The 25,286-nt window shown below is 32.4% G+C and overlaps 1 protein-coding gene across 1 annotated transcript; it reads right to left on the bottom strand.

Moving 5' to 3' along the window:
* Positions 1-4,433: 4,433 nt before the first annotated feature.
* On the bottom strand, positions 4,434-13,222 carry LOC132049523 (importin subunit alpha-9). The gene is made up of 11 exons (XM_059440363.1): positions 13,044-13,222; positions 12,149-12,374; positions 11,420-11,573; positions 10,945-11,047; positions 8,261-8,445; positions 7,475-7,554; positions 6,407-6,557; positions 6,063-6,144; positions 5,909-5,967; positions 5,530-5,835; positions 4,434-4,893 (listed from the first exon to the last, which is right to left on the bottom strand). The coding sequence occupies exons 1-11, from the start codon at positions 13,093-13,095 to the stop codon at positions 4,729-4,731; spliced, it is 1,563 nt and encodes a 520-aa protein (XP_059296346.1). The 5' UTR covers positions 13,096-13,222; the 3' UTR covers positions 4,434-4,728.
* Positions 13,223-25,286: the final 12,064 nt, after the last annotated feature.

Genomic DNA, 25,286 nt, shown 5'->3' with positions numbered 1-25,286 from the left:
AATTATTTCTTGATCTTTATTTTGGTGATTCATTGGAGGGTGATAAATGATAAGTAGAACTGCTCTGTAAGAGATTAACTTCCAAAGATCAATATTAGTGTTAGGAAATTAAAAGAAAAAAGAGAGAGGGATACAGTTAACTGTGGTAAAACATACCTAATAAATATAAATATTTTGTTTTCAAAACGTTAGTTCATCGGTGGTCATCCAATTAAAGATTTCTTTCACAAAATCACAATCCTAATATTTGCCATTTAAAAATCATCCAATTGAGGTTTATTGTACAAAAGCAATATTCTAATCTTTTCACTTTAAAATCATTCAACTAAACTCGTTTACCTCAAAATAAAATAGATCAAAATTTATATATTTTGCACCGTAAATCTGATGTGGGATGTTTAGATGCACTTAACACTCCAAATGTATTAAATCATTTTATGCCCATTTTAAAGACTCGATCCTTTCACCCCGAAAAAAAAAAAAAAAGATCCTTAAAAGTGAACATCATATATAAGAGTTGAATATGATTAAGAAAAGCTTGACTATTATTGATACAAAGTGTGGTATTTATACAGGTTTAAGAATTAAGTATAAAAGAGAAAGGAGTGTGCTAAGCATATGAGACCCAAAGATAACAGGAACTAAACATATATACAAATCAAATACTAATCCTAACGTACTAGGACTGTACATTCTTATCAAATACCACCCTCTTTCTTGCAAGAATGTCAATATGAAATCTAATGTTCTAAATCATTTGTATTGGTTTCGGTGAAAGTAGTTTTTTTCATCCTATCATTCGATTTCCAATGCTGCCATGCTAGATAAAGTTAAAAACGAACTATCTGATGATACAGTTGGTGAATATTAATAGAGTTGTCAAAAATAAAGGAGCTCTGACTAAGTTTAGTAAAGCATTTATTCCTTCATGCCTCCAAAAATAATGAAAAATGCATCACTTATTACAATGCCAGAAGTGGTCACAATTTAAGCTAGGGCTTTGTACAGAACAGTAACTACATGTGGTCGGTCCTTTGGGTGTCTCAATGAACAAATAATGAAAATATTTTACCATACCCTTCAACAATATGGTAATTAAAATAACTGTATATGTAAAATAACTCCGACAAATGGTGGATGAGGTTAGTAACCAACTAAACTTGGATATGCTCTCTTTTAAACAAACAACCTTATAATATTAATGCATAATCGGTTCTAAAGATTCAAAGGATGCAATATCATCATTTACAATCTAATTAGGAAAAACAAAAATTCAATTCTCTAGTCAAGAACACAACTTTAATACTTAATACTATAAGTTATGAATATATGGTTCAATAACGTAATGTCGTCGGGTTTATGATATTCACAATCAACCTAATCTGGATTCTTTAGTGAATGTCCCTTTATTTTTTAAAATTCGATTCAAGTAAAACAAAGAAAAATATAAATATAGTGATTGTTTAGACTGCTTTTAATACATACATGTATGTAAAGGGGAAATATGCTTCCTCTATCTTCTGTTTAGTGAGGTTAGATTGGTGCGATGTTTCACCTTTATTTCTCAAAATTTAATTTATTAAAATTTCAATAATTGCAAAAATATTTTAAAAAATAACTTTATATTGTGCAAACATTTAAGTAATATATACTATATATAAAAAGGATCTTCCAGGAAAGTTCATATAATTGGAGATTTGGAGTACATCTCTTCTTGATTGTTACTTTGTTTTTTTCATCATTTTTAGACGTTTTATTTTATCTTTGGTTTTATGCATTTGACCAAATCTTCCAGCTGTTCTCTTGGTATATATCTTTTTATATTTCTCATATAAGGGCTGAAATTTTGTAATTTGTGCTCATCATCTACAGTTATATGCTCCCTAACCAAAAGGCAAAACTCAAGAAAGCCAACTACCATTCTATATATAATATCTGCAAATAGTTGATGGCGGTTGGAAGCAGGGGTGGATCTAGAATGATGGTTACAGGTTTACATGAACTCAATGATTTTGCTCAAATCATGTATATATATTTTAAAAGATCTACTAAATTCAATTATTATTATTATAGAATTAATTTAAAATTATTATAGGAAGCTATAAATTTTAAATCTTGAATCTACCCTCAGGTTGGAAGTTTGACTTTTTCACTGCAAATTAGATTGTATGTAAACGGTTGTTGGACTCCTTTAAATTTCTTTTTAATTTAGCCATATTGGTTGTACTAAAGCATCTGTAGTTAAATGGAAAGAGAGGATAATCGTAAAATTTGTTGGGAATTAGTTGTTCTTTTCTTGTTTTCTTAAAGGTTTTGGTAGAATATTTGGTTGTCATTTAAAATTATTCTTTACGAGTATAATTAGTTGTTGCAGTTGTAGTACTTGGCTGTCCAAACCCAATAATGCCTCTTATGAATAGAAAAATGTAGGGCCATATCAGTAACCCCCCACCCCACGCCACCCACACACAACTTAGTGGTTCTCTTGGCTATGCTAAATTAAATGTCTTCCACATTTCCATATTAAACAGGAGAAAATTATAGATTTTTTTTTATAAGCTGATGTTAATTAAAGGTTAACAAACTTGATTAGAGAATATATTCCCGTAATGTAAACAAAATTTGAAAGTCTAATTGGACGCTTTTGATCTGTCAAATTACTCACTTCTTACATGCCACCCCACAACTTCATATATGAATTTCACGCCAGTCCCTATTTATATAACCACATCCTCTGACAAAAAAAATCCCTTAAATCAAATGCTTTTTGTTTTCTTTTTCTTTTTATGAGTATTGAATTAATAGTTTTTATCAAAGAATGTTTGTAGTAAGATTAACGAGTCTAGTTAATCCCATGTGTTTGTCGAAGTAGTCAAAGATTTTTTGGATTTTCTTCATCTATAAAGCCAATATGAAAGATGCATAGTTGACTTTGAAGAATCTCTTAAGCAACACTTAATGTAAGGCAAAATAGGCATTAATAAATTAGAAGTATGGTCTATCAACTAGAGCTGCACTTGCTCCTAGGGAATAAAAAGAATTCAATAAACTGCTGTTATGATAATTAGTTTAAGTAGACTCTCTTAACAGTTTAGAACAAGGCCTAGCTAGCTCAGGTAAGAATTGGTCAAAATGCTAGTACTAAATTTTTTAGTTAAACCTGTTAGGCACAAAGTTCACTAGCTATTGCTACACGATCCCTTTGAGATCATCTAAGATTGTGCTTCTGGCATAACAAAAAAGAAGAAAATGGACAATAGGCTTTCTAACATAGATCAACTTTTTTCTTTGATCTCTCTAAAGATCCCATGATGTAAAACTCCAAGAATTTGTCTTTAATGCTGGCTGGAAATTTTATACAACCGGGATATTTGAAAATTGAGGATGTTTTGGGAGGAAAAAAATATGGTTGGGGAGGGGAGCAGGAGCGGAGCTAGAGGGCTAAAAAATCATATTGTTTATATAAGGTCATATTTTTTTTATGTATATATAGTATTGAACTCCATTGGCAATTTCTTGCCTCCGCTCTGGAGGTTTTTCTAACATATGATTGAGGATGGTGAAGGAAAAGGAGGGTTACTTGTTTCGTGTTTTCTTTCATTAATTGGTGGGGAGAGATTTTGCTTGAGAGATTTATCCCTTGAAATCAAAGGAAGAATGATAAAAAAGATAATCATAGCCAGCACCTAGGTTATTTTTTGCACAAAGTAATTGCACGGTTTGCCCTTCAAACGGACTGGTCTTTAATTTTTGCCCTTCAAATAGGCTCGTCTTATAATTTTTGTCATTCAAAATCGAACTTATGGCTACCAGGGTATCTTTAAAGGCGTTGGCATAACTTGTGAATATTATGACGCATAACTTATGTCCCTCTAAGCATAAGTTCAATTTTGAAAGGCAAAAGTTACAGACCAGCCCATTTGAAGGGCACAAATTAAAGACCAGCACAAAATAGGGGTGAAAGCGCAAATGACCCTTTTTGCACCAAATAATTATGAGGTCCAAAGCTGATTCACACTATCACTCTATCAGTATATTTTATCCTGTTACAACTATAGAATTTTGTTCTTTACCATTTGGAGCAAGTAACTAGTATATTTTAACCCAATGAGCTTTGAGAATATTTAGGCTGCTGAAAGGAAAATTGGGAAAAAGAATCACATTATTTGTCAAAACTAGGGAAAATCACCTAAGGGAGAATGACGCTTTAGAAACGATAAAATAGTTTCCGATCCCCGGTAATTGACCCCTAAGCTGGGGGGAAACGGTCGATCAACTCTAGGCTGAGCTTCTAGTGGAAAGCCAACCTATGGTTGATACCATGATAGAAGTGAGTTCAATTTTCTGTTCTTGTTTGGATAGAAGGACTAAAGGAAAAGATGGGACTTAAATTGTCCCACTTTTGAGCCTTGGGAGGAAGAATACAACAAAAAGAACAAGGAGAAAAACACATTGAACCTTTAACACATCTACCGGCAAATCCTTTTTTTTGGTGTTAGAAACATAGTACAACATTGGAAGCTTGTACATCTATGATCCACCCCCTTAACCTAACACTCCCCCCTCAATTCAATACAACTACATCTGGAAAACCCGATAATCTAAATTCAGATTACACAAAATATTGGGAAAACCAGGCAATTGCTTATCTAAATATATGCACACCTTGGTGAGCCACAAGCTTCACATTAGTTAGAGAACCACATTAGCTGACATATGAACATGTTCTTATTCATCAAGCCCATATTCTTCTCCAAAGTACTTATCAACCAACTCATTCGCCATGCACCTGAGTTCTTCATTTTCATGAAATTGGTATCTTTCCATTGCATCAATACCATCTTCCCTTTCAACGAGCTTCGGCCCCTCTCCATTCGGCATTCCTCTCAAAACCTGTCAAAGACAAGTTCCTAAAATTACCCCAAGAAACAATGGGCTAAAAATGATTATGCAGTGAGGACAACTATCATCCATTTGTATCATATCAGCATACAGTTGAAATAACACAAGATAGCAATCAGCCGGAGCTACATGGTCCAAAGGGGTTTCAATTGAATCCCTTCTGTTGGACTGTACAAATAGTGTAAAGAAAACTTTATTTGTATATGTATTAAGTGTTAAATCCCTTTTACATAAAGGAAGCTTCTAATGTAGTAGACAAGGTGGCTTAAAAATTGCTTTAGGTGAAAGGTTCAAATTCCACGCGTGAAATTCTTGCATTTTTTGAATCCCCTTGATTCTTTTCCTTCTTGCTCACTGCAACATCATTATAATCTAATTTTATGACACTGGAGCAACTAAAAATAACAATTGTCAACGGTGGAATGAATCATTACCAACAGTCGTTATCTATCCAAGTAAATATAAACGTGTGTGAGAGAAGAGAGAGAGGGGTAACTCCTTTTACTGCCTTCATTAAGATTTGTTGGGGCATGTAAACCATAACCAGCATACTCTGTTTAGAAGGAAAAGAAAAAGAAGCAAATATAGAAGATAAGATTGATCAACAACAACCATTATTCTGCTTACCAGCTCAATGAATTGCAGCCCCAATTTTGCTGCCTCAACATCAGCAGATCTTACCAAAACCAAAAAACCAGTTAGGCATCCTCCACGAACAAGATTCACCAAGTGGTCCAGAATCACATTTGGCCTTCCAGAACCTTCTGAAGGGGCGACACAGATGTTTCCAAGGACATACGCTACCTCCTTTTTTATGTCAAATGCAGCTGTTGAAAGAAGACCCAAAAGAAGTGGCATAGCTTCACTTGAATATATCAAACGCTTATGCTCAACTGAACCAGCAGCTATGTTAGATAGCACCCACGCAGCTTCCTGGAAAATTCTAGAACATCTAATAAACAGTATAACAATCTCTAATTTTATATTGTAAGTACCATTAGCATACCTTCTTCAAGATGCGGTGTTCACTTTTTAAGCATTTTACTAGTGCTTGGATGGCATTAACTGGAAATAATTGAGATGTCAGAGTTTTAGATGTCCATTTACTTATAGTCATGTAGGTTCTATGCCAAAAAAGGAGGGAGAAGTTCAAAACTAGCCTGTTAGCTCATGTCCCGCAATAAGAACAGCATTAGTTATATGAGAATCACCAGCCACAAGATTTCCCAAGCTTCGCAGCACCTGATTAGTTATATGAGTATGAACAGCAAATAGTTTTAGATTTTCAGAACGACACCTATCCTTTCAATTTGAAAGGCCCAAATATGAAGTCAGATCAGCTTTCTTATTCCAACAGTGATATTTTTAGTTTTATTTTTATTTTTTTACTTGTATTTTGACAAGTTCCATCAGTGATTGTTCTCGAAGCTCAGTAAATACAAATAACAAGAATCTTTCTGGTAACATAAATCCATTAAACCCAGTACATTAGTATGCATATTACCGGGATAAGCAGTTGCAGACTATTTGACATGGCCAATTTTTCTACCAGCACTTGTATGAGATCACTCTTTGCCAGTATTGTAGTTGCAACATTTGAAAGGGCAGTGAGATACACAACAACCCATGCTACTTCAGTCGCCAACTCATCATCCCTGGATGTGCACAGCAAAGTGATTAGAAAAGGACATTGTAGAAAGATATAGGATAATTTGCATAACTATCTAATTTAAAGAGGCAAGTCACTTCTCCTTACGAGGTCGATAGATATTACCATAACATCAAAGGCAAAAGCAAATAGTGGCATACACTTTAAGAAAGTATGGCACACAAATGACAGTAAACTAAATGCCCTCCTCTTACCAGTCAAGAAAAAAAAAATCTTTGTAAATTGTAACCAGAATTAATAGATTATATCTATATACAGATATACCAAAAACTAGTTAGATGACACTAAAGTAGGCACTCAGAAATACTGCCTTCACTACACAAACCGCAAGATGAAGGATGACTAATAAATAAGTGCCACAGAGAACTAAGAACCACTTCAGTATGATGACTTCGAAACAACTTAAACTTTCTTTTCTTTTCTTTTTTGGATAAGGTAAGGTAAAGTATTTTATTCAATACGTAAAGAAATGGACCTTGGGCCTAACTCAACTCTAAAAGCTAGCTTATGAGGTAAAGATTGTCCAAGACCATATAAGGAGATAAACAACCATCCCTCAACCAATGCGAGACACTTAACGCCCCGCATGCCCAGGCCTACCAACAAAAGTGTCCACAACACAACAAAAGGGCCCAACACAGGGACATACAATAACAGGGATGGAGGGATGGACCGAGCTCTGATACCATTTAAACAAATGGACCTTGGGCCAAACTCAAACAAAAGCTAGCTCATGAGGTGAGGATTGTCCAAGATCACATGAGGAGACAAACAACTCATCCCTCAACCAATGTGGAACACTTAACAATAATAACATTACCAACAAAATACAGTAGATACTAGATAGTATGAACAATCTGGACTTGTACAGCACTATAAAGAAAGGACTCCGAAACAACTTACCCTTTCTTTAAATGTCGAGCAATTCCATCTGGTATCCCGTCAATTTTTATCAACTCTGTTGCAGCTCTAGGATCTGGTCCCTACACAAAACAAGCAGAATTTTATATTTCAAAAGTTTTAAAAAAAAAAAAAAATCAGAAGACATACAATCAAGAGGAGAAAAAAGTAAGCCTAGTTTGCTTTGTTTATTGGTTTATTGTAGGGCATATCTCATTGCAAGATTCATCGACTGGAATCCGATTTTATTTCCATTATACTTATTTCCATTTAGTACCAGGTGAACTCATATTGGCCAAAGTGGAAGAGATACATACGAGTAGTGAACAGGTATCGGGTTTGAAAGGCTCAATAGATAGGTGCTACAAGGGACGAAGTGAAACTCATTCATCAAAGACCAAACCTTGTTTAAGGAAATTGAGAATCATCATTATTGACTACAATAAGCTAAATATCCTATTATGTAAATCCCACATGTAAAGATGACCAAACAATCAACTAGATCTGGACGACCTCCCTTCCTTTTTCATCGCTCTCAGAGCATCAAGTCGAATAGTGAAGTTTAACAATCTTAAGCAGCTTTAAGGTAAAGATGACATTCAGGCTCATAAGAAAACCATTCCCTCAGATTGTCAAAAAGAATTATTAGCATAAAAGCAAGGCAAATAGGCAATTTGCTTTAGGTTGTCACCTAAAGATGAATTGTACTGATGGGACAGACAGTCACTAGAAAAATTAATCAGATAATATGCAGTTATGCACAAAAGGAGAGAAACTTCATTCTCGAACCTTGATTAGGTTTGATAATGCCCAAGCAGCTGTTCTGACAGTTGACCTCTTGTCAGGCAGCATCATCCTTGCAAGAGCTGGTAAGGCTCCTTGTAATAGGAGAACATTTCTCAGCTCTTCACCTTCACCAGCAACATTTCCCAATGCCCATGCACACTGCTCCACTACATGTAAGGAACTCTTCTCTACAAATTAAATAAGAACAAAACAGTGAATGATTAATCAAATGTACCTTACCAAAAGATATATCTCAACAAGAAGTTGTATAAATCTATCCATTGTCCCAATTACCTAATTGTGAAGAAGCAATGACTTACTATGGTTGGCGTCAGCCTCTGTTACTGAGGGAATAGCTACTCTACATAATAATGAGCAGATGATATATACATGGGTCCGCGATGTATTGCCACCCGAAATCAAGACATTGGCATTGGACTTGTAAATCGATTCATAACCTTTCGGGTCTTATATTAGGGGGTCTAGGGGTGGTATTACTTCCCAATCCAATCTATTCTGCCTTTTCCTTGGGATTGGTTCTTGTTTGTACATCGTTATTCTATAGTTCTTTACCGCACGGCAAAAAATTAATAAAATGTCTTAAGTCTTTACAGTCAATGTGGACTGTGGTACCAGAGGTGAAATTTTATCACCTTAAAAGCCTAATTAATTTCCAAAAAATACAATCAGATATAAGGTTTAAGTACGCTGATCTTTTTCTTTGGTGGCTGAAAGTGCCTTTATTTGTCTTCATATATCTGTGGTAGCCATATTTCACTGGTCCCTTTGTCAATTGGTAAAAAGATGTATTACTCTTTGAGGAAGTTAATTAAGCAATCAACGTCGAATGTGCCAATCTATTTACGGCCTCAATATCCAAGGGCATGATTTGGCTGTTTTAGCTCTAGTCCAACAATTTGACATATGTCCAAATGAAGCAAATCATTAAGTCTTTTACCAAACTCTTCTTCTCCCTTTCTTTTTTCTAATAACAGAAGAATCTCCAAGGGCCAGTAACGCACAGTCCAAAACACAGTGGTTAATGGGCCCACCACTCTGTTCTTCGCCGCTTAAATACCAAGCTTTTGTTTATGGTTGGGTTCAAACTCGTGACGTGCACCTAATCCTCACGCGCTTGAATTCATGACACTATCATAACATACGATGATCATAAAGGGTTGATCAATTTAAATAGCACCATGTCATTTCTGGAGCAAAAACTCAAGGTAAACGAAAGTACCTCTAAGGAATAAAGGCAACAGAATCTAGTAGTGGTATTTGCAAAACGATGTACTGGATAAGATAAAAGAATTCTGGTATGCTGGATCCGAACTTATTCATCCCCTCTGGATCCAGATCTTTAATTTATTCCTGTATAAGGGAGCCTTTTAATTGACCTAGGACTATATAGGAGACTTGTTCACAAGATCAACTATCTCAAAATCACGCAACCCAATACATCATTCATTGTTAGCGTGGTTCGCCAAATTCTGTCGGCTTCTTGTAACAGCCGTTGGTATGCTTTAATGTGCATTCTCAGGTGTTTCAATCGCCATAATAATGACTATTATTTTTAAAACAGAGCAGGCAAGCAGAAACTCCCTTGGATAGACAATCCACCTCATCAAATCTCTTAGAAAGGTAAAAACCTTTCGAGCCATTGCTTTAACCGTGTGAGCGAATATGATAAAGAGTTGTTTCTTCAAACACTAAAATCTAGCGGATACAATTAAACCACTATAAAATCTCAAGTTTCATGAAATAAGTAGAAATAAATTTTTGGCAATTGATTGACCGGAGATATGTTGCTATGAGTCATCAATTCAGATGACCAACTAGTAAATATTCTTACATAATTTCAAGGTTTCAGAAATGACGGCATCTAAAAAAAGCTATTTTTAAAATTACGTCAATCTTTGTAATTGTGGTAGGGATTTCTGAGAATCTTCAGATAGCTTATATTAGATAGATAGTATTCTGTATTAAATGTGAAGATTTTATTACACGTGCTGCTTTCCTAATCTAGACCATATGTAAGCACTAGTTAAACCCTAAAATTTTAGGGCATAATAAACAAAATATTTCCAAAACCTCGTGTCCTCTTATTTTTCTTCTCCTCTTCCCTTTTTTACAAGAATAAATTAATCCTCAGACATTAGACAATATTCTGAAAAACTATAACTAAAGGATGAAAATTTGTCCAAAATAACAATATAACTAAAGGATGAAAATTTCGTAAACTTAATTATTTTTAAGAAACGAAGAGATAGAGGGATGAAAATTCCATAAGTTTTAAGTTATTTTAAGAAATGAAGAGAACCTAATCATGGTGAGTTACATTCATGATAGTATTGCCCACTTGACATAAAAAATAGAAACCTTGAACATATTCATAGAGACTGCACAGTTCGAAGAAAAAAACGCCAGGAACTTATGAGCTGTCACATGTTTGTGTTCTTATTCAAGGAGGCAAAGAGCATACTTTTAAGATCACAAACAAAGTAGAGATGGTAGATGCAAGAGTTTTGAAGACCACACCTCCTTCCCCTCAAACAACTAAGCAACTAACAAGTCACTGTGTTAATATTTCATTCTCTGTATTTTATGTACGCACACTCGAGGCTGGCTATGGTAATTCCAAAAAATAGCTTAAAAATCAAACTGAAGAAAGAGAAGCTAACACCAACCTCCTAGATGAGCAACAAGCAATGGTAATGCAGGCAACAAAGCTTTGGTTTCCTCAGGCTTTCCAGCAGCAATATTAGTTAGGCACCAAGCAGCCTCAAGCAACTACAGCAAGGCAATGACCCAGGAAAGGAGATTGTTAGTAAATAGGTCTCAGGACATTGAAACTTTTTTACATTTACTTTAAAAGACATATAAGTCCACCGTTAATCGCTTTGGTTACCAACCATGAGAGAGAAATTTCTATATGCGATGATTCAGTAACATGTGTATATTGTGTGAAATCAAAAAAGCAAATATAACAAGAATTTAACCAAATAAAAGTGTGATCTTCCATCAAACACACAGCAACTCCCGACAAAGCCAAAAGTACGGTTTACTCTAGCGCAGGCATGCTATGTGTCAAATGGAAAGTCAGTAAGAAGAGCTTAAAACTCCTGATATTAAGAGTCAGCAATTTTTAACACGTTCCTTTACCTGTTCATCTGGAGAGCCAAATGAAAGACACTGAATAAGCAGCGGTATAGCTCCAGCCTGTAGGGCAGCTTCAACAGGAGGGAATTCCGACTTAGAAAGAAGGCGTCTTAGCTCACGAAGAGCATTCACCCTTTTCTGTGTTGCCCCTTTACCCCTAGCAATTGTAAGACATCATAATCAGTAACTGAAAGGGAAAACATATGGCATGATGAACTGACATACACATAAAGCTTATAAGAATCACAGGTGAAGACTACATTTGAAATCATTTACAAGGCCCCCGTCTAGACTAGGGAAGCTCCAAAGATCAATGGCAAGGCGAACGCTTAAAGGACCAAGAAATTCATTATTAAAGTAACTCTACTACAACAACCCTTATGCCTCAATCACACAACAAGTTGCAGGCGGTTATTCTATACCCATTCATTTTCTCCAATATTTAATAATTTATCTTTTCATACAGATTAGAGATTCTCTATATATCGCACTTATACCGATGAAATTGCTAACTAAGAATACACCAAGAATGTTATATGAATGGGGATTCCTTGAATAGCCGATGATGATTAAAGGCGTTAAAAGAGGATAAGGTAAACCTAAAATCACAAGAAAACAAGATAAACAACGTAAATAAACAGAAGCAGTTACAAGGAAACTGAAATTTAAGATAGAAAACAAAACTAAACAAACAAAATTTCTTAATTGCAAAATAAAAGTTATTCTCCATACTGGTAAGCAACACCAAGCTTTAATTCTTCCACAGCTGACAAAGTCCGAGCCTCCAAAACTGATTGATCTTCTTCAACCATCATATCACTATCATCAAGGGAGGCATCATCAGAATCACCACTAACTCCCACTCTGCATAAACGCTTTGTTCGCATAAGGGCTTCTCTCCTTTCCTTCCCAACTGTAACAGCATGTTGCCGTCTTCGCTGTGCTGCTGCATTGCCAACTGAAAACCCAAATTCACAATAAATCAAGCAAAACAAAGGGAAAGAACACAGATAAGAACAGCCTTTCCACACATAACAACAACAACAACAACCAGCGTAATCTCACAAGTGGGGTCTAGGGAGGGTAGAGTGTATGCAGACCTTACCCCTACCTTGGGAGGTAGAGAGGCCGTTTCCGATATGCCCTCGGCTCAAGGAAAAGCATTTCAAAGCCGGTCAGAAAAAGAAATAACGGAAGTGAAGAGACCATGGCAAAATACTATAGAAAGCATGACAAAGCATTCTGAAAAAAATAGGAATAGTAACTACAACAAAATTCAACACATAAACATAAGCAAATTCAATTCTTGATACGATTCATTTTTGTTCCAAGGGGGCCAAAAATCTACTATTGAAACATTAGCAAACAGGTAAAAAAATGAACAAAACTTGACTAATCAACTATATGTTTAGCTTTTCTTGAGCTAATAAAGAAAAAAACTATCCAACAACACAACCAAGCTTATGTTAACATTTATGCACAGATAAAAACTTGGTCTTTACATTTCAAGACTACCAAAAATAAAACTTTAAGAAAAAAAAAAAAGGTTCTTATTTTTTTTTCCACAGGAACAAATGTAGGAAAAGTAAGCAAAATAAACTGAGAAAAAAAAAAAAAGTGGATATACCTGAGGTTTTAATAGGTTCTCTTTTATGAGAAACTAAACCTTCATCTGCCATAGTTTTGATGATTTTTTCAATTTGGGGAACTTTGAATTATATGATAAATAAATAGGGTTCTATGATTTGTACACCAAAATCTTTGGTTTCTTGAAAATAAACGAATTTTTTTGCACTCAATTTAAGGATGAGCTAATTAACTCGTTTTGAGTTTCTGGGAAAATTTCATTTCAACTAGGTATAAATGGGTGCGCTTTTTTTTTTTTTTTTTTTTTTTTTTTTTTTTTTTTTGGTAGTTTTTGTTTTTTTCTTAAGTTTTTGTATTATTCTCACAATTCTTGTTTTAGTCAAAAAGATTCTGACACAAACAAATTAAAGTTGTATGCAATTTATAGCGGGAGCCTTTTTAACCTTTTTCTTGTTTTTCAACACGTACACTATACATGTAGTATTTCGAATAAGTAAGAATAAATTTTTTAAAAACATCGTAAATGATATTAAAAAGTGTGTGTTATGAATTAAAAAAATTTACATACATATTATCATAAATGATATATGTTGATTATGTTTAGGTACCTAAGACTATACGTGATAAATAATGATAGAATATCTAAAGAGTAAATAAATTAATACTAATAAAATATAACATGTTGACCTGTCAACTAAGGTAACTAAGTTCGTTAGCGTTTATCTAAGAATAGACTGATACCCGTGTGGAATATAACTTAAATAGTTTGACACAATAAAAGATAAAACACAGCAAAGTAGGTTACGGTATTCCGATACTTGATAGTTTGATATGTGGGAGCCGTTTTTCCCCTACCTAATTTTTGGACTAATACGTTGTACGTGTAGTGTTCTAAATCACTAAAAATCTTATTTTAAGAAAAACATAATCGATAAAAAAATGTGTTTTATTAAAATTACGACAAATTATTTAAAATGCTAAATGTTGATTATGTTTAGCTGCTTAAGATTATACGTGATAAATATCGATAGAAGTTTAAAGAGTAAATTAATTACTAACTATACACGTTGACGTGTCAACCAAGGTAACTAAGATCGTTATTGTTTATTTAAGAACCGACGAATATCTATATGAAATATAACTTAAATAGTCTAACACAAAAGAAGACAACTCACTACAAAGAAGATTGCTATATTATGATAATAGTAGATGCGGTATACATCACTGTGCAAATATTATATCATAAATTTAAATGAAAAAGTGAATAATTAATTAATTAGAAAAAATGTAGTGTATTATCACCAATTATCGCCATATATGCGTATACAATGTTAAGATATTAAGAAAAAGTGAAGAACTAATCTTAAGATACATATACAATCTTAAGATAAACGCAAATCATAAAAGCAGTTAATATAAATAAAATTTAACAAGCTGTTATATTATCTTGTCATCGCGACAACACTTAGTTACCGTTAGAGCAATTTAATGAATTTTACACCATCATTTTCATGCATGTTACAATGACCAACGTTTATCTTTTAAAATAAAAAAGATTATATTGCTAGATTATTGGATATCGACTTTGCAGGTCTATAATAAAAGCAAACCAAAAAGACACACAATATTTTAATTAAAAAGAGATTAAAAAATATTTAAAATTAATTTAAAAAAGAGACATTGTACCTTGGATTTTTATAATTCCACTTAGTCAACATATACATGCTGAAATTAAATGGTTTCTTCATCTACATTCAAGTTTAGATTAAGTAAATCTATTTTAGATTCATGTTAGTTTAAAGAAGATTTTTGTAATTTCACTTAGTCAACATGTACATGTTGGAATTAATAGTAGGTTCTTCATCTACATTCAAATTTAAATTAAGTGAATCTAATTAACTTCATGATTAAAAAACATAATAATGACTGGAAGGGAAGAGCTTAAATTGTACCATAGTTATATTTTTATATAGTACTCCACCTATTATGATTTTTTTTAATGATTTTGAACAATATAATTATGCAGGGGTAATTATATATAAGATTAGAAGGAACTAAAACTAATATAGGAACAAGATTTTTTTTTTGGGTCATGACTCAAGAAGACACAATTTTATTAAACAAACTAGCATAGTTTATTACATGAGTCGGTTTGTCTAGGATACATAGTACCTAGAATATCATCTTTGTAGGTAGATAAAGCAAAATTAAGGGGTACATCATAAAGTGAAAGTTTTCCAAATACTTCTAGGTTGCTTAGCTTTTATATTTGGCTAAAGCATTTGCCCCTTTGTGATCTTCTCTAAAGACATGTTTTATTTCTAATTAAGCATCCTTCTGTAATTATGGGTCACATGCAATCATCAATAATATTAAAGTAAATATTATTTACATCAGCTAACATTGATCATCTCTTTGCAGACTGTTTTGACTTATATGAAAAGCAAGTTTCTTTCAATGATAATTTCCAGGCCTATTTTTAGTGCCGTGATTTTTGCAAAGATATTTGTTGAGTGTTGTATAAATTTGTTCAAGCATACAATATTTTCTAATTCCCATGAATATTTTTTACTAAGCAAGTGTAAATACGTCATGTATATATAACTTACAAGAAATGTTCTTTAGTTTACTAAGCATTATTAACTTCTCAATAATATTTTTATACTTTTGTGCGATGATTTTGAAGGAATAGTATATTATCAAAGGACAAAATAATGTGTTCAATTTTTAAAGGACGTGTTGTTTTTTCAACTTCCACTTTGAAACTTTTCACTTTTATAATAGTATAGATTAGATAGTATATAGATTTATTGAAACGATAATGCAACTTGGAAGTGGTAATTAACTTGGTTAGTTTATATTGAATATTTCTTTTGTTTTTGTTTGTATTAAATTATTTTCTCATAAACTAGGGGATGATGGCCCGTGACAGCACGGCCCGATACTGTCATAAGTTTTAATCCTTTTTATCTTATTATTATAAGTTTTTATATTTTTTTATCTGAATAAATTTTATTTAGAATAAAATTTAATCAATCGATTGGTTTATTTTGCATATAAAAGAAGAACATATTATTACACTTTATTTAATAGTAAAATATATTTACCCTCTCACAAAGGTAGAATCTTAGCTGTATTCGATTTTCATATTAAGTTAACAAATACTTCCTCCATTTCTTTTTTACTTGTCCTATATTACATGATATTTCTCTTAGAAAGCATTTATTAGAAATTTATTTTATTAAATTAATCTTATTAATTATGCTTTGAAAATCTAAGTTTGATTAGTTGTATTTTATATAGTTACTTAATGATAAGGGTAATATTAAAAGAAGATAATAAATCCCTCTTAATTTGCAAAAATGAACAAGTAACATAAAAAAATTATTTTTAGCACAAAGGCCAAGTAAAAAGGAAGAGAGGGAGTATATGACATATATTTATACATAAACTATTAGTATTTAATAATAATAAATAGATATAAATTATCAGCTCATTAAATAACAGATCTGCTATAAGTTTACACACTCTACATATAAACTTGGGTATTGATAAATATTTGGACAACTTACATAAATAACAATCTTTTAATGCTTAATTGCTTTCAATCTGTAGCTATCTTTTTGCTATTTACAATTTGTAGCTACATTTTGGCATTTTCGCTATATTTCAGTGTATTTGAATATTTGTAGCTGTCACATTTTGGTTCCATTTCTCAAAAGTGGGTCATTCCTATTCCACTTAGATACTTTTTGCAGACCGTTATCGGAGGTGCACATTCAACCCGGCCAAAAACCCCAATTTTTAATGGTCAAAACTCCACGAATTTACAAATTAGTGAATTTACAATTAAAATGAGTTGGCACAATTTAATTGAGTTGGCACAATTTAAATGAGTCGGCACAATTTAATTGGCTACTTAATGTGATGTGTTGGTTTTACTATAACGATATTTGGTTGACCCACCTTAAGTGTCTTGGAATACAGTGTAACCAGTGTTTGTCGATGGGTTTGGCCTTGAATATACTATTTAGTTGTATCCATCCATATGTGATGTCATATGTATTTGGTTGTATTTGAATACATGTAACCTTAATTTCTCTGAATACATGTGTATTCAAAATGATGTATTTAAGTGCATTTAAATACGCGAGTTTTGGCTGTATTTGAATGTATTTCGATCAACAAGGTCGCCACTGACGTCGCAAGGTTGATTATATTTGAATGTGTTTAGTTGGTTATATTTGAATGTATTTATGCTCAGAAAATACAAAATGAAGAAAAAAATGTTGTAATTAAAAAGGAAGAATACAATCAAAACCGATTGGATCTCTAGTGAAATACAAACTATCACTGTATTTACACTAAAAAAAATGAAGAATACATTCAAATCCTTTTATAAATACACTGTATTTACTCAGATCTGAGATGCAAGACGGAGAAGAAACCATGAAATACACTTAAATATACTCAAATCTGAGATACAAGAAGGAAAATGACGAGCGTGTGTATTTGCTGTAAAACCCTTGACTATGTGTGACTTGTATCTGCTCAACAATCGCTGTAATGGAAGAAGACGATGTTGACAAAAATAAACCAATACAATGAAGAAAAACTACACAAAAACAACTTACCCAGTTTTTTAGCAACCACGATTTAGGGTAAAAATCGTGGGAAGAATCCGTGTTGTGAAAGTATGGCAAAAAATACGGTGAAGATTGAGAAAGAACGGGATGAAAATGGGTTGAAAGCGGAAGAAGTGGAAGAATAGCGAGATACATGGGTGTAAACCATATTTTTATTGACTAGCGATGTCTTTTGTAATATTTGAATGAACTATAAATAAATTAAAATATAGTTATTATATATAATTACCGCTTAGAGTTAGTTATGTCAAGTAAAAATTCCTAAATATTTACCGATCACCATCTTCAAATGGAAAATATGTTGTTGACAAAAAAAAAAATGGAAAATATGTTGAGGAAATTAGGGACTGAGGCCTAACTAAGTCTGACCACATGTGTTACGTGTCAATTTTTGAAAAGTTTAATGGGCTCCACCATATTCAATGACTTTGTAATGTATGGCATATCTGTAATTTAACAGAAAAGGATGGACCTTTTTTTGGACTTGTTGATAAGGTCCAAGCAAAACAACTTAGAAGACAACTTTCCTAAGCAAGCTCATTTTGGAAAATGTTTGAAAGACCAAAAATACCCTTATTTTAATTTTCTTTGACAATAAGCTAACATGTTGAAACCAACTCTTCTAGTATATTCAAAATTCAAATTTGTTCGAGTAGCCTTATCATTTCCTCCTTTATTTCTACTTATATAGAAGCATGGGTCTTATGCCTAGATCGACATGTCTGCTAAAAAGGAATTAACATTCAAATTGATGGCATTTTAGTCACTTAATTAGTTGCCCAATTCCACGTGTTTTACCCTGCAGCCACCACTTATACGTGGCCTTTATGCCCGTTATCAATCTGTGTCTCTGTTAATATACTTTCTCATTTCCTTTCAACTTTCAATTTTCAATTTTCAATCTCCAGCAAAATCTTTCTCTTTCTTCCTTTCAATGTGTGTGTGATGCCTTTTCCCTTTTATTTTTCTTTGTTTAAGAGGAATTTTGGATTGATTTTTGTGCTTTAATGTGTTTTTCTGATTCATACTCAACAATCTAGGTTTCAGGTTCTATATCGTCAATCCAGAAATCCTAATAACGTCAATTTGCGGTAAAAAGGGAGGAAATGTCCTGACTGGAGTGTGATGAAGTGAGGGGAGCTCAAACGACCAAAAGTGGAACAAAAATCGTTGCCCGTCGACGAAGCTCTTCTAGGAATGGGACCATATTACTGTTTTCACTGCGAGTAATTCCAACTTCCTTACAACTCAATTACCAATAGGTTTTTATTCAATTTAACGCATTTTTCATCGTTCGTCTGGTTGATTTATGTTTATTTATAGTTTCCCTTAATTAGCAAATGTTATAGTGAGAGACGAAAATCTCCAAGACCAAAAAGCACGGGAAACGGTATGATTATGTTTTTCAACTAATTCGATTTCTTTTTCAGTATATTACAATTGTGTGTATACACACACACACGCGCGTATATTCCTATATATGTTTTTACTTTATTTATTTATATATTCCTTGGTGTTTTATTGGTCACCAAATAGGTGATGACCAACTACCTTTAGTAAGAAAAAACATAGAACCTAGTATACAACCTACTTTTCGTATACAACCTATATATATATTAGATATTCCTTGTTCTTAACAGTTTTGAACCATAAATTGTAATTATCTTTTTTTAATTACATATTCCACTACATAATTAGACATCATCCAGGTGGTAACTAAATTAATCTATTCTCCTTTTCTTAATTAAACTGAATAATATTTGATTAACTGCGTATCCATATTAATTTTGTGTATTTGCTACTTGTCTCAAATAGAAAAAAACTCTACTGTAATGTAGAATGAATAAATAATGTCAAATTGTGAGCTCATTTATAATAAGGTTATAATTCATTTTAGTTCATAGTTACTTCAATATTAAAAGTGAATAAATCATTATGTTAAGAAATAATGACTTGATACTTCATTCAAAGTATTAGATACGTTAACGTGTTATCTTTAAACAAGTGAGTATGTAATATGACATTTCATTCTAAGTGTTAGTGTTTTCTTAATCGAATAGCAAAACTAAGTGAGTTTTGGTGTTCAAAAGAATTATAGTACTTTCGTACATCATTTGTTTAAGTATGGTGATCATCGAAGTGAATGAAAAAATGAAAAAAAAATGTTCTTTTACTAAACGCACGCACGTAGACTTGAATTCAGGACCTAAGGGTTCTATAATCTATAAATATACTTTGACCAATTTGCTAGAATAGCATCATCTGCTATTTTCTGTCACCGAAATTCTTTTGGACATCTTTTTGAATAGAGCAAAATGGTTAAATAAATGACTTTTCAATATTTAATAAGAAATTCCATGCAAAATATAGGTTTGTTGCATTCTCATAATCAAATTGGCAGCAATTTATGATATCCATGCTTTGTTTTGGTTTTTATGTTACAAACTTGTGTTCTAATGATCCTTAACGATTCAATGTTTCAATCAAAGTCAACCATAGAGTTGACTACTTGTTACATCCATTATTTTTTTTTAAAAGATTAATTGACTTAAATCAAAACATGTTAAATTAGCAAGTTTAGATATAATTCAATCAATTTAAATAAATAAAAAATGAATGTAACAAGTAATCAACACTATGATTGGCTTTACTTGAAACATTGAATCGTTTTGGAAATAAATAATCTCTTAATAAACAAACATTTCAGAGCTCAAATTATTAGAAGAGATTGTTTATCAGACTCTAAAACATAATCGGACCCCCTATTATATAAAGATGATAGAGATGTAATGATGTGAAACGAATGAAATGGTGTCATCATTTCCTTAGCTTGTTTTGCATTTTATAAAATTTTGCTTTCTAAATATATATTTGACTTTATTACATTATATGTATCTTTTTATGTTGAAGAAGATAACAATACTTTATTAATTTGCTAGAATATACTGTAGGGAATTATCTAGCTGTTGTGCACCAATCCTCATCCTCCTTACTCTTCTCTCTTTCATCTTCATCAAACGACCACCGGCACCGCCAATTTAGAAAATTTGAATTTCAGATCCCTAATTTTTTTTTAAAAAAAATGATATCTTCTCTCTTTCAAAACAGAAAAAAAAATAAAATTACATACCTTTATCCTCATCCTCCTTACTCTTCTAGCTGCTCACGACGGCTGGTGTGTCATGCGCGGTGTTTCTGAAATTCAAATTTTCTAAATCTACAGCCGCCTGAGGTCGTTGATGATGAAAATGAAAGAGAGGAGTGAGGAGGATTAGGATGAGGATGATGGTAAGTAATTTTTTTTTTTTTTTTTTTTACTGTTTTGAAAGAGAGAAGATATCATGTAGGAAATTTTTTTGGGGATTTGAAATTCAAATTTTCTAAATCGGCGCCGTCGATGGTCGTTGATGATGAAGTTGAAAAAGGGGACGGTAAGGAGGATGAGGATGAGGATTGGTGCACGACAACTATATCTTGTAAGAATATATTTATGGGGACGTTATAGTATTTTATTATTAATTATAATCTCTTAATAAACAAACCGCCGATATTCGATTTATATTCTTTTGAAATGCTTCGTGCAATGTGCTACACAAAAATTATCCGTAGACGTAGAAAAAACAATCACATACGGTGCAAATTGCATCAAGTGCTTTTAGCAAGAACGACGAAGATTTTATTTTAGTACCGATAGTATATTATAAAATTAAATTAACATTTTAATCTCCATTTTCAATTAAAATCTTACAATAATATAAATGAAAATTTTAATCCTCACCATCTTGTAATATTGGACGGAATGTGCATTTTGCACTTTTTCCGTTCTCACATCCATCTACAAAATTCTTGGACTACTCCGTTATATATAATTGTATACGGAGGCAGATCTAGGATTTAAATTTCAATCTTTTAAATTTTTTAATTGAACCATTATATTTCTCTTTGGGTGCATATATATTATTTATTATAAATTTAGTAAATTTTTACATATAAATTTGTACACTGCATCAAAAGTTTGGGATTCAATTGAACCCCAAATTATAATGCTCCATCCGCCCCTGATTGTACACACTGATAGTCTGATACATATACATTTCTTTATCCAAAAATTAAATAAAATTTTCAAACGGGCTCAAGTATGTAAAATTACTTGGTAAAGTTACTTTAATTTATTTTTTATCAATAAAATCACTTAATTTAATTTTTACTTTTTCTCTCACAAATCGGAAATCTAATTTGGCATGATTTTTAAAATAAATTTCTGACTTTCCGTGCCTTGTAGACAGGGGCCCACACTGAATTTTGACTCAAGACCTCACTTTTGAAAGCGATTCTTGTTGGGAGTTCTAGCTTCACATAGAAGTACAAAGCTGAATATAACGTGCCTTTCTACTATACTCACAAAACCAACATATATAGTATATATTATATACCAATGTGTTAGCTGATATTTGATCTTTTGCCTTAACAGTAGTAATCAGAGAATTAACATCTTGTTTAGTGCTGATCTTCCTATGTTAACTCTTCTTATTTAAAGTTTTAGCCACTTTTGTTTGTATTTTCCTGTCCTTTCTATTATGTATGAAAAAGAATACATAAAAGGTTTCTATCAAGAACTAGAAAATTTCGAGATAACTGTGCACTCTTTTTACTGATTATATTTGTTCATATTATGGCCAAACGTTCCTTACCAGAATTTTTTTCATACTCGAACATAAAAGCTCTACGGTCTGCACAACCCTTGGTGGTGTCAAGTGACGATATTACATTTTAAAGAAACACATTGCTAATATCAGAGGCGGATCTAGGATTTGAAGGTTCGGGGTGCCACACCGTTCAAATAGGGTAAACGGGTCGGTTTCTTCAAAATTGAGTTACGGTTCGGGTCATTTATCTATTTCGATTAATATAGACAAATAAAATATGCCGATATCGGTTAACGATGCCTAAGCGGCCCTATTTATTTATTTATTTATTATTTTTTTTTTTTTGTAGGAGTAAGAGGCCTTATCCTCTAAAACTTTGAGAAAGATAAAGATTTTGTACGTTAAAAATCTGAACCTCTATAAACCATCTAATACCGTTATCTCAATAGATTCATACTCTATTTTCTGGTGCCTTGCATATATAGTGTAGAAAGAGTCAAAATTGTACTTCAACCCACTCATCTTCCATAAGCGCGAACGTTGGTAAAGATCAAAGCAACCTTTAAATTTGAAAACTCTTAACATAATAATATTCATCATTTTAAAACTTGAATTTGTTTTAAAATTTTAAATTTACGATTATATATATATTTTTTAATATTTATGTGACATTTTAAAAATTAGTACTCATTGATATAGGATACGCACTCAATGCACGCATAAAGAGATTAATACTTAAAGAAAGAGGAAGTAACAAGAGCCAAGAATTAATTAAAGCATAAAAGAGTTAATTTGGATTAACAAAGAATAGCAAGTTAAAAGAATTAAAGATACATAAAAGTATAGACCAAGCTAGAAAAAAAAAAAAACATGTGCACTCAGTTCGATCTTTCGCAAGGTTATATGTTGTTGGCACTTTTCACTCTTTTGTTCTTGGGGGTGGCAAGACTTATATATATTTCATTTCTTATACATATCCGTATATATATATACCAAGTTTTAGCCGAGCGGTCCGGGTGCCGTGGCATCCCATCCATCCACATAAATCCGCCTCTGGCTAATATTATTGGGTAGTTAGTCATGAATATATTACACTCCAAGTTGAAATTAAATATTTAGAACTACATAAAGAATATAGAATTACAACTGAGCAGATAATTGAGAGAATCATGAATTCATTCGTTCATTTTTTATCAGTCTTCTACAATAGAAAGACAGCAGTAGAAGAAAAATGGGACAAGGTGATTGCTTTTCATTTTATAGGAAATTGACTAAACTTGATCATAACTCATACAGAGACAATCAACACAAGATTACTCTCTTATTGATTATAAAAATATATTTTTTTTAAATTAGGGGTAGGGGAAGGGAAAATGGGGGAAGGGAAAATAGGGGAAGGGAATAAAAAGCTAATTTAATTCCCCACACTTTTTGTTGACAATTATTTTTTTATGCACCATGTATTTAATCAAATAAATAAATGCATAACATGTGTTTGTTATAAATAGACTACTATTACTTATCATGATTAGTTGATATATCTATCTTTTCAATCTATTAAATTTCTTAATCATAATAAATTGACCTAAACACTAGATACAAGTAAAAATTTACCTTCTTACGTGGGGTAAAATGTTTCTCACCCCCTGATGATCAGGAAAAACAACTAGCTGCACCGAAAGATTATTCTCTTCTAATCAGTGAAAGAGACAAAAATAAAAGGTGACAATAACATGCGTTAAAGGGGTTACATATCCCAGTAATTGTAGTATAAAAAGATATGGTTATCGAACATTATTCGGGCTAAAGTCTTAGCTACATATAAAATTACAAACTATGACTATTATTTTAAAAGTAATTACAAAGTCAAGCTATTATAAATTTAAGAGTCACTACGAAAAACTAAAGTTCCGAGAGTTACAAAGCAAGCTTCAGCCTTATATTGATCATATGGCTTGAAAACAGGAATTGAACTATATGAAATCGGAACTCCTCTTATTCTTCAATAGTTCATTGATAGAGCGATCGGTCAACTGCTTGGTCGTAAATAATTAGATAACCAACAAAGTTACACGCATAATAATGTAAGAATAACAAAAATACAAATGATAATATATACTTTAACCTGATTTCCTAGTTAAGCGGATTGGTATCCGGATATTTTCATCCAAGTTTTAGCTCAATATACTACATAATTTTTTTACACTATCAAGTTAAACCTGCAATAGCATATACATAGCTGTTAGAAACAAGCGTGATCGCGTAACCAAAAAATAAAGTAAATAACCTGCTACACAGGTTAAAGTGCACTAAAACGTAAATAATTTTTAACACTATCATTATATACTAAATTCTTTTTTTCAATATACTTGAAGGCAGAGGCGAATTCAGGATTTCAAGAGGATGGGTTCACTATTAGCTATGGGGTGTTTTGATTTCTTTTGTCTTTGGTTTGTTGCAGCTTAGCGCCTATGGGCTTTTTGATTTCTTTTGCCTTTGGAATTTGGGTAATTAGAAATAACGGGAAAAAAAAATTCACCAGATGTAATATAAAAAAGAACACGTTTTTTTTTATTTTTGGGTAATTAGAATTATAAAAGAAAAATGATTTAGAATAATATAAAAAAGAAAGTTAAAAGGTCAAGTTTTAGAAAATAAAAGCATAGAATGTGCAGGAGCTCGGGTTCAAACCCAAGACGTTGAGGAAATAAACACAACCCCTAACCAGTGCTCCACTCAGCCTAGTTTGACCATGTGTTCCTTCAGGTAATATTAGATATATTTTCAGAATTATACATATAATATATCTTGTTTAGTCGAGTGACCGTGTATTCACGTGACCCAAAATTAATATATAAATTCGTCCCTGCTTGAAGGGGAGGCATGGGGTGTCTGTCAGACGAGAAGTTGACATGGATGAGGAAGGACCATGCCCGTCCCACTGAGTTCATTTGCTGTTGCCTGTTGGTGATGCCATTGAAGCTCTGCATA

Source organism: Lycium ferocissimum, chromosome 3 (assembly GCF_029784015.1).
Source record: "Lycium ferocissimum isolate CSIRO_LF1 chromosome 3, AGI_CSIRO_Lferr_CH_V1, whole genome shotgun sequence".
Taxonomy (NCBI): Eukaryota; Viridiplantae; Streptophyta; class Magnoliopsida; order Solanales; family Solanaceae; genus Lycium; species Lycium ferocissimum.
Note: the sequence above shows the minus strand (reverse complement) of the source record. Positions and strands in the feature narration are given on the sequence as shown.

Coding starts and splice junctions, on each gene's coding strand:
- LOC132049523 (XM_059440363.1), bottom strand. CDS start 13,095: ATGGCAGATGAAGGTTTAGTTTCTCATAAAAGAGAACCTATTAAAACC. Junction 12,375..13,043: donor AGAACCTATTAAAACCTCAG/GTATATCCACTT, acceptor TTGGGTTTTCAG/TTGGCAATGCAGCAGCACAG. Junction 6,558..7,474: donor GCTCGACATTTAAAGAAAGG/GTAAGTTGTTTC, acceptor GTGCACATCCAG/GGATGATGAGTTGGCGACTG.